This window comes from Kryptolebias marmoratus, linkage group LG24 (assembly GCF_001649575.2).
Source record: "Kryptolebias marmoratus isolate JLee-2015 linkage group LG24, ASM164957v2, whole genome shotgun sequence".
NCBI classification, from domain to species: Eukaryota; Metazoa; Chordata; class Actinopteri; order Cyprinodontiformes; family Rivulidae; genus Kryptolebias; species Kryptolebias marmoratus.
Genome location: NC_051453.1, coordinates 8,394,153 through 8,404,639, shown reverse-complemented (window position 1 = coordinate 8,404,639; position 10,487 = coordinate 8,394,153). Strand labels below are relative to the sequence as shown.

The following is a 10,487-nucleotide window of genomic DNA, read 5'->3' as shown; positions in this document are numbered from 1 at the left end:
AAACTCCCTGAAATGTGATGTCAAAGGAGAGTTATGTGGACAGTTGTGCCATCTAGTGGCAATAATGAGACATGATTGCTTTTATAACTTTTTAGTTTAGGAGAAGAAGAAAGTGAACAAAATGGATTTTCATGTCTGCCCCAGCCTGTTATTGGTATTATTGGTTAGATTTTAGTCAAAAACCTGACTAACAGTGCTTGAATCTGCATGAATGGTTCTGATGGTGAGGTGTTTGCTGATCATTTACGAGGGCACAAAAAAATCAGAAACATTTCTTTTTAAATTCTAGAATATATTGTTTTATGAAATCTAAATTATATACATTTCACATTTTTCAGTATGCAGAAAATCATTGTTTTTTTTACAAAGTTTATCATACCTTACATTTTTAACAAATTAAGTTATAGGTGTATTCATTTAAGTGAATAGAAATTATACTTGTATGTATTATACAAGTAACTGGATTTAAATGGAATAAAATTAAATGACTTTAGCACAAGGCAGAAGTTTTAAACCCGAACAACGAATCATGCAGCGTAAGTGTTGTTCCAGAGCCAGATCCCCATGATGGTGAGGAAGCTCACGAGGATGAAGACGATGTACAAACCGAACAGCAAGCGATCGATTACCAACCCGATCATTTGCCATTCCTCGGAACTTTTGGAGCTCTGGAAGTATTTGTCCATCTGAAGACGGACAGCCGTCAGATCTCGGCTCAGTTTCTTCAGTTCTTCCAGGGCCGGATCTGGGGGGGCCTCGGTGCGGAGAGGGGCCTTTACTGGAACTGTGGTGGAGGTGGTAGTTATTGTCGACTCTGTCAGAAACAACAGAATATAATATACTGATAATATGATTTTATGAACTTGGTTGAAAAACTCATTATACAGTTCAATTTTGAAACATGTTGCATAAATTAAACTGAAAAAAAAGCTTATGCTCAAAAAAGATAGATAATTTTGATCCCTAGTAACAGATACAGAATGTCCCTGTATTTTATCTTTATTTCCTTGGTCTTGACCAGATTTATTTATTTTTTTAAAATAATAAGATCTGCTTTTGCTTAAGACATTTAGTAGGAACTTTAGGTTGTTTGTCCCGACACGTTAGGGGATCAGCGTACCTTTAAAAGGTGGATTGAAGGAGACTGTCACCCGGTTGCTCTTCTCCTTCGGAGGGATGCACACGACCACGGCCAGGTAACGTAACACCAGGACGCTGAGCCAGTGAGGCACGGCGCTGTACCGACCGGAGCTGAACTGGATGTTGGTGATGAAAACCGTCTCCAAAAGGCTGGCCACCATCAGGGCGAGACTGATGGAGAAGAAGACATCTGCAGGGAACATCAGAACTACTTAACCAAACTGAGACACACTGAAGTTATTCCCAGTGGCATGTTGAGCTGTTCTTTTGAAATGTTTATTTTCTTTTTCTGTCTTTGCTTTAATAGAAGCTGGGATCCTGGATGAACCTGCTGCTCGGACAGGTGGCAGGGTGATCGTGGTGTTTGTGGAGGTGTGGCTTTCACACCTCAGGTAGAGCGTGACCAAAGTAAGAAACCTCATGCAATTCTAAGGCAGGGAGATAAGGAAAACCCAGTTGTTCAGGCTCTTAAGTTTTATGGTTGTGTGACACTGTGAATGCAAATCCTTTTTCTCAATTTAAATGTGTCTCCGTAGTCATTGCTCATAAGTTTATATAAATTTATTCTTATTTTGAATCTTGTCATTGATTTGTAACTCTGAGGTTGTTTTGCCTCCAGTGTTGGTTAGTTTGTGTTTCGTTGTTGTCCATCTGTCACACATTTAAAAAGTCTCTTCTGTTTCCATCAGATCTGCTGCTTTCCCTTTTTGTTTGCTTTGCTTATTTTTCATGCTCTCTATGGTCAGTTTGTCTTGCTTTGGATTCATTGTTTCCATTATCTTCCATCTGTTGGTCATTCTTCTTCATGTCCTTAAGAACTTTTTAAAAATTTTGGTTTTTGGTTGTTTTTAATCTCTGAGTTTAAGAGTGTTATCTAAATTGTGAATTACTTGACTTTGTGTGCCTTATTTCTTCAGTGTTTGCCCTGGATTTGTATTTATTTTATCTAAACAAGACAGTCGGGTCTGCGTCTGCCATTAATGTCTCTCTGTGGGGGTTTTGTGTCTTTGCATTTGTGTAATTGATTTGCATCTCCTTTATGTTGTTTCTTACATCTCTTTATGACCATCTTGTGCATCATTTGTTAAATCTCTTTCGGTTTGTGCTTTCTTGTGTTAACTTTACGGACCTGCTCATATTTCACTTTCTTCAGAAACAGAGACTCTGAGACTCCTGACTGTTTGGGTTCCTGCCCTTCAGGCCTGTTCGGTTGCTCATCCACGAGTAAAAATGCTGCAGATCTTAGCAGACGTATCCAGAATAAAGGAGACACTAAATCGCTCACTGATGAGAGGCGTCGTCTCCCCGGTGGCCGGCAGCAGGTCGTTCATGATGAGCAGGAAGACGGTGTAGCCCAGGATGAGGGTCATCTTGAAGGAGGCTCGGTCGACGCTCTGTGGAGGCAGCAGGAAGCTGAAGAGGTCCACCGTGATGAGGAAGCAGCTGGGGACCAGGAGGTTCACCACATACAGGGTTGGTCTGCGCCGTATGATCACCTAAAGAAGGCAAACAGAAAGAAACATTTAAGATTTGTTTTAGTCATAACATTTGGCCTCATGTGCTAAATGAAACACTTTAAATCTGTTTTCATCAGCTCATTGAAAAACAAGAAAGGTGATCAGACTTACAGAGTATTTGATCTCAGAGTATTCTCCCACGTCTAACTCCAGCATGGAAAGATCCACACCGATGTCTGCGAGCTCCCACTCCCCGTTGGAGTCCATCACATCTCTGGACTCCTGCAGGATCTCCGCAGCCGTGTTTCCAGGAAACATCCTGATGTCCGTAGCTTCAGACACATGTATTTGCACAATTTGGCTCATCAAGTTGAAGCATATTTAATATCCACAGAGAAACATAGAATCCAGTAAAAACAGAACAGTTTGTGGTGTAATCTGAATACAGCAAGTCAGGAAGTCAGTTTTAGATTCTTTTAGTCTCACCAAAGTGAAGATATGATCCAAAGGTCAGCGAGCAGTTCTGGATATCAAAGGGGAAATTGTAGATTCCTAATTGGCAGGAGCTGACCACTCTGACTGGTTTATCATCAAAAACATGACCCGTGTTGTATAAGTAGACATAAGGAGGTTTGGGAGACTTGTCCTCATCTAAACTGGAGTTAAAAAAGAACAGAAAGACAAAATATACAAACTTATATTTACTGATTCGGAAATGTAAACATTTTGTTAAACTTTCAAGACATTCATGGTTGTAAATATTCATAATAAGACCCTGTATGAAAAACATATCTGCTCTTTTCTCGGTTGCTTTAGTCACTAAGCTGCAAAAAGGAATGATGGTGCTTTAAACTCACAACTCTGCGATCAGAACATCTGGAACCCAAAGCTTGTCTCGAGGCACAGAGACTCTTTTAGCCCCACATTTCTGCTCATCCCAGCTCAGACCGGGTATATCCCACTCCTGCAGAACCCCAAACAAATCCACTGTGAGGAAAAACTCAGCACGAAACCCTTTAAATGAGTTATTGCAGTCTGTAACTCATGTTTGTTTCTGCCTATGAAAAAAATCTTACCTAAGAAACGTGTTGGGAACAATCTCTTGAATCAATTTATTATGTATATATTTTATTCAATGTTTATATGTATTACATATATATATGACAAAAAGGGGAAAAAAAAAGAAATTCTGTTTAAATTTCTAGTGTTTGTCCTGCATTCCTTTAAAAACCTACCAGGACTTGCCATAAGACTGTTGTCAAGGTCTGACCTTTTTCATCCTGTAAATAAAACAATAAAATTTATAAAAAATTTGTCAGAGGAATTATGATTTAATATATAATGTCAAAAATCATAAACTGTATATAGAAGATAAATGTGACCAATAAGAAAATAAATGTAAGGAATATTTTTTTTAATATCTTCTAATCGGTATGCTGCTAGGTTCCAAAATTATAGCTGCTGTAGGCCTTAAAGTTGCTAAATTTATTCCTTAATTTAGTTTTAATTATAACTTTCTAGCTTCATGTTTTTGCCCAAATATCATCTGGTTACAAAAGGTGTTTTTAGCAACATCTAGATGTCAAACTGAAGACTTCTTAAAGGCAGCTAATAAACAAAAATACCTTCTTATATAAAGTCAAGTTTTAATAATCTGCATCAACTCACCACTCCTAAAATCCCAACCACTGTGACGCTCAGGGTTATGTTCATCGAATCTGAAAAACTCGCAACGGGACGAACCAGACTTTTAGAGAAGAGATTTTTCTCAAGTTCTTGAAATAAGGAGTCAGGAGTCGGGCTGCTGCAGTTCAGCTCCGCCAGAGAGCCTCCAGGTTCAAAACGAGAAAGGAAAAACAGAAAAAAGAAATTACAGCACAGCTCGAATAAACACAAGTCAAAAACTAATACCTGGAAACCTGATCATCAGGTCATAATCAGTAATGCTAAATTTATAGCTGTCTCAAAAACTACAGGTTTATGAGGCAAGTTCTTTTGTTTTACCAAAGAAAGTGACCAAAAACACAAATTTAGTTATTTACTTTACTACTGTTTTTCTTTTAAGCACACAAAAATGAGCAATCATCTTAAAAGAAGAGACCTCATTTATAAACAGTTCAGTGTAATAAAAACTAGGACATGCTGAAAGGTTTTTGCCTTACCATGAAGCATCATCAAACAGATGACGGTGAGCTCCAAAGGTTTTATTTCTGCCATTTTCCTCCTCAGTGAAACCTTCATGACTTTTACAGCTCGTCTCTGAACTTTGATGAGTCTTCATATGAAGATGTTTCATCAGGAAGTGTAACCTCCTCCAGCGACTAATATTGACTTAGTAATCTGAGCCGTTTTACTAATCTGGGTACAGGGATCCTCATGTCAAATAACTTTATTTGCATGAACAGTGTTTGGATTTAGAACTGGTTCTTAAAACGTTTTTGGGTACATTGCTGTTCACAAGATGCCGTACACAGTGTACCACACCGAGCTGATTCATAACTCTGTTTTCAAACAATTTACATCATTCTTAGATAAAAAAAATATAAAGATTAAGTGCAGAGGTGATAAATTTAAGAGCTTTTATGTGCAGGTGTCACAACCCAAACAGCCAACGTGCATCAACTTACTTGTACAACAATTATTATTATTTTTTAATTATTACATTTTCAATACTTTAGATACATCCAAAGCATAAACACTTAAAAAATGACACGATTATTTACATTTACTCCAACATTTTCTCAGTAAAGGAAGCTGTCTTTACCTGTTTGCTGAAATATGGAGTTACATTTATAGCATATATGCATAAAGCAGAAAACATCAATAGCTTTAATAAATATTAGACTTCCCTTTTTTACAAAATGCATTAAATAATTTTAAATGTAAGCTGATTATTTGTATGTTTGTAAAAGAAACTTTGAATAAACCACATCTGATTTGTAGTAAATATTGGTCTGTGGAGAAATTATTTTAATAATAATAATAATAAAAATAATAAAAAAACTTGGTTTGGTTGTTTATTTCCTGCAAATTGGACATTTATTTAGTCATTTATTCTGTATGTGTGAGGGGACTGACGCACACCAGCCCAGTTAGCTCTGGCTGATCCAGATGCACCACATGGTGATGATGACCATGGCGTAGCAGGTGATCAGCAGCAGGTAGATACGGAAGAGCAGGTAGTCGAGGACGTATCCTACATGACACCACTGGTCCTGCAGCTCGTTCTCCTTCTGCATGGAGAGGAGGTGAGCACGGAGATCCTTCAGGTACTGACAGATCTGCTGCAGCTCCGGCACAGAAACTGGACCTGGCAGAGGAGATTATTACTGGATTACATTGAATCGGGCTGGAAATTACTTTGTTTTTACTAAACATTTACTCAGAACAGAAAAATTAACCTCTTATGCTGGCTATTACATTTGATTTAAAATGAAGAAAAGAATGGTTTAAAATATATTTGATTAAAATGTGATAATATGTTTCAATTTGATTTCACAAAAAACTTTAGTTCACCTGAAATACACTAATGTCAAAATTTTTTTGCTTGATTACCTCCATTGCAGGTGGCGTGCCTGTCGGGGGCTTGGCTGATTGGTTGGATGACCCATGGGCCCGTGGTGCCGTTTGAGCTCTCAAGTTTTTCCTCCTGGGCCTCCTCGGGCGGGCGAACGTCTTCAGGCCAGCGGTAACAGATCAGGTTGGCTATATGTTTGAGGATCACGACTCGAACCCAGTTTGGAATCTCCTGGTACTTCATGGAGCTGTGATGAAGGACGTTGGTAATGATGACGGTCTCCAGAAGACTGATGACCATGAGAGCCAGACACACTGAGAAATAGATACCTAGAACAAAGCAGTGGTAGCAGTGGTAGTCTGACTACACTTGGCGGTTCATAAAGCTTTGTGTTAGTTTATGCTGTCAGACTAACCACACGTTACCAATGATAGGAGTGCCATTTGCAGTGCTGGGCAGCAGGTCGTTCATGATGAGCAGGAAGACGGTGTAGCCCAGGATGAGGGTCATTTTAAAGGAGGCGCGGTCGACGCTGTGGGGCGGCAGGTAGAAGGACAGGATGTCAATGAGCATGAGGAAGGAGCTGGGGATCAGCAGGTTGACCACATAGAGCACCGGACTCCGCCTTATCACCACCTAATGAACGACAAGAACATCCAGTTAAAGGTGGAGGCCCTCATCCTCACTCTTTCAGCTTCAGGTATCAGGTATGTACCAGATAAGTACCAGGTACATACCCCGTAAATGCCAGGTAAGTGCCCAATACATATAAGGTATATTGTCCCAAGTGAGTACCAGGTAAGTACCCGGAACATATCTTGCTGCAGAGCACCAAGCTTCACTTTAGCGTCCTTTGCTTCTGTCCTGTGTTTACCAGAGTTAAGTTGAAAGTTTCGTTTTTACCTCAAAAACACAAGTAGAGAGAAATCTAACATATAACCTTAGAAAACTAGTGTTTAGTGTCTTCTGACAGAGATATGACCGGATCAGCTACCACAATACAGAATTCCTGAGCACAAAAAGTCACGCACCTTAGTAAAGTTATCATTACATATATATATATATATATATATATATATATATATATATATATATATATATATATATATCCTCTCTCAGAGGCTGTATAAATGTGTAATGTATTATAAGTTGGACCGATGTGACTAATATTTCTACATTTCTTCTTGAAAGTCATGAACTTGGTAAAAATAGGTTTTCTCTGACCCAGAAGGTGATGATGTCCCACTCGTCTATCCCGAACTGCAGAATCGAAGATTCTCCTGTAAGGTCCACCAGCTCCCACTCCCCGCTGGCTTCCAGGTATTGTTTTGAGTTTCTCGACATCTCACTGAAGGTCAGGGCTGGACTGAGCCTCACGTCACGTACTGTGAACAAGAACAACAATGTGAGTGGAAAAGTTCACCAATAACTTCTAGAAACTAAACCAATAAGTTAGCTCAAAGAAAAGAGAACCATATTTTCTTTATTGCTATTCTCCAGCAGCTTGAATGTTTTTGTGCAAATAGAAAGGGAGCTTTCCTTACTGGTGTGCATGTAAGAGCCAAACGTAAAGGTGCAGTTCTGCACGTCAAAAGGAAAACTGAAGATCTCCAGGTTGCAGGCCGAGACGAGCCGCAGCATCCTGTCCCAGCGGATGTGACCTGTGTGGTTCACATAAACGTACGGACACGCCTGGGAAACATCGTCGTCCACGCTTGGAAGGTGCATGAATCAGGGAGAGACATGAAACAAAGAGAGTACTTTAAAGCTTGGAAGAAATTAGATAAACCTATAGTTCTGCCTTTAAATATTGGAGTACATCTCCTGTTTGCCATATCTACAAGTTGTCATAGTATCCGGTGCAACCTGTACTGATTATCTATTATTATTTATGACATCAGGTTGTTACTGTAAGCCCCATGAGGATGCATAATGTTTCTCCAATGCCTCAGAGACTAATGTATGTACCGCCACCTGAGGGTGCAGCTGGGTCACAGGATCAGGACATTGATTGGAAGTGGACCTAATTTAAATGTGACCTAAGGGTCTTTGCCTGGTCCCAGTCCTGTTAGCAGCTCAGAGTCAAGCGGGAGGTGTTGCTGTTGTTTTTGCAGATGTGTATCTGCACCAGCTAGTTATCACTCTGCAACACTGGTAGCAATTCAAATTAACCCCCGAGTGGCGCTGTGCAAAACATGAAGGAAGCACATCCATCTGTCTCACAGCTTCTCAACCCTCTATAGCACAAGCTTTACATACATTTTTATTATTAAAATCTTCTCAGGCACAATTAAAGTATCAATAATAGCATCATCAATTTGTCTGTGTGTCAGAAATCCTTAATTTCTTCCATTTAGGTTTATAGTTCCTTGCATTTTATTCAAGACACACCTAATAGAAATAACCACATGCATGGATGAAATTCAAAGTTTGTGTGAGTGTCAAGCACTTAAAATTACAGAGTCATAGTTTTCTAGTAAAAACATGTAATGTCAACATTACACAACCTAAATCTCCCAGAGGATACTGCACCCCTACAATCGCCTTCATTTGTCAGATTAGAATCACCACACAACACTCCTAATGTTAAAAATCCTCATCACAAATTGCAGTTTTGATATAAAAATCATGGTAAACATCCGTAAAAAATCCACAGTGCTGCATTAAACAAAAACAATGATGACTGGAAGGACTAGAAATTTAAGATAAATGGAGGACAAGGATCAAAAGTTACAACTTTAGCTCAGATGGGTTTGAAACTTTTCACTTGTTCATTTGACTCAGATTATGAAATAAAGATAAAACCACAAAAAATGATTCACAACCAGTTTATCTAATGACAATTTGTAACAACTCTGAAAAAGGTAAAAGGACACTCATTTAGGCAAAACATTCTTAAACTCAGTTGCCATCTGAATCTTAGCATATCTGAAAAAGAACTTTGGATTAACTGATATAAAGCCATATACTGTTGGATAACTTACAACTCATAAACAATGATGTCTGGAGTCCACAGCTCCTTAACAGGGAGAGAAATCCTGGAGACTCCGTCGCACTCATCAGGGTCCCAAACCAGGAACTCATTGTGCCAGAACTGCAGCGAGTTAAACAGAAAGAATTTACCATTAAACTTCCAACAAAACATTAATATATTTTAAAGCCGGTTTGAATTTTTATTTTACATTGTTGATTTGTGCAACTAACCAGTCTCAGCCACAAGAAAGTGGTGAGTATTTGAGCTTTTTCGTTCTGAAATTAAAAAAACAGCAATCAGATTATAACCAACGAACACTGCTCTCATTAAACTAGTTTACTGACAACAGGAATTATTGCGTAGCGAAACATTTGATGTTCTCAGTGACTGAAACTCACCACCCCGAGGACTGCATACAGAGTGAAGGAGAGGTTGGCGATGGTGGGGCTGCTGAGGTTTACGACTGGCCTGAAGGGTTGGAGGTCAAACACAGCCTGCATGGACTCATGGGTTGGTCCACTTTGGTTTTCTCTACAAACCAGTTTGCTAAAACACACAGACACTGTTCGGAAAGAGCAGGTTTATGCAAAGGTTTTACTTCAGCTTGAAATTAATCTAAAATGTTTCCTTGTGAGCACAAAATAAAAACTAGGAGAAACAACCGGAATGATTTTAATACAGCTTTACATAATTACTGCAACATTAAACTGTGGTCATGTTAATGTTTAAAAATATTATAAAATTTACGTTCTTTAGATTTTGTGTTGAATTAGCTAAAAGTTTCCTCTATTATTAATTAAAAACACACAACATTGGCAAAACTGTCATTAAAACATCCACGTTTTTGTTCAAGATGGATTATTTTAACTCTTTAAATAATCTATTGTGCTCATATAAACAAAGAAATAGATGATAAAACAAAGTAATATAACCTGAGAGTAAGAGTAACCCTGAGGAGAAGCTGAAGCTCTGCTGAGGTAGAATCATGGTGAAAGACTGTGACGAATGAAATCATTTCCACAACCTCACGTTTGGTGTCGGCAATAAAAAGCATCTGCTGCACACACATAAAGCCACACATATAAACCTGGACGTTAACTCTTATGGGACTCACGCCTAACTTAACCAGAACCCCTTCAGGCTTTTTGTTGCATTACATAATTATCTATAGCTAAACACAACAATAAATCCCTAAGATCTGATCATTTGTTTTATAGGAATTAATCGTTTGAAAAGGATATATTAGTTTTTGTAATGTGCATTATTACATATACACAGTTCACTCAAACATAGCTAAATATATCTTCAGTTCTCTGGATTGAAATAAAACTTTTTGTATTTTATTTTGATGTCGGGAGGATTTTGAACTTTTATAATCCATCAGCAGGGGGTTTCAATC

The 10,487-nt window shown here is 38.5% G+C and overlaps 1 protein-coding gene across 1 annotated transcript; it reads right to left on the bottom strand.

Annotated features, from left to right (window-relative positions):
- Positions 1 to 127: 127 nt before the first annotated feature.
- Positions 128 to 9,613, bottom strand: LOC108234293. Its single transcript, XM_037974299.1, has 16 exons — positions 9,487 to 9,613; positions 9,319 to 9,363; positions 9,099 to 9,208; positions 7,659 to 7,828; positions 7,339 to 7,499; positions 6,540 to 6,750; positions 6,153 to 6,443; positions 5,695 to 5,907; positions 4,266 to 4,426; positions 3,833 to 3,877; positions 3,455 to 3,561; positions 3,084 to 3,253; positions 2,769 to 2,929; positions 2,426 to 2,636; positions 1,121 to 1,330; positions 128 to 814 (listed from the first exon to the last, which is right to left on the bottom strand). The coding sequence occupies exons 1-16, from the start codon at positions 9,586 to 9,588 to the stop codon at positions 528 to 530; spliced, it is 2,655 nt and encodes an 884-aa protein (XP_037830227.1). The 5' UTR covers positions 9,589 to 9,613; the 3' UTR covers positions 128 to 527.
- Between the last annotated feature and the right edge of the window lie 874 nt (positions 9,614 to 10,487).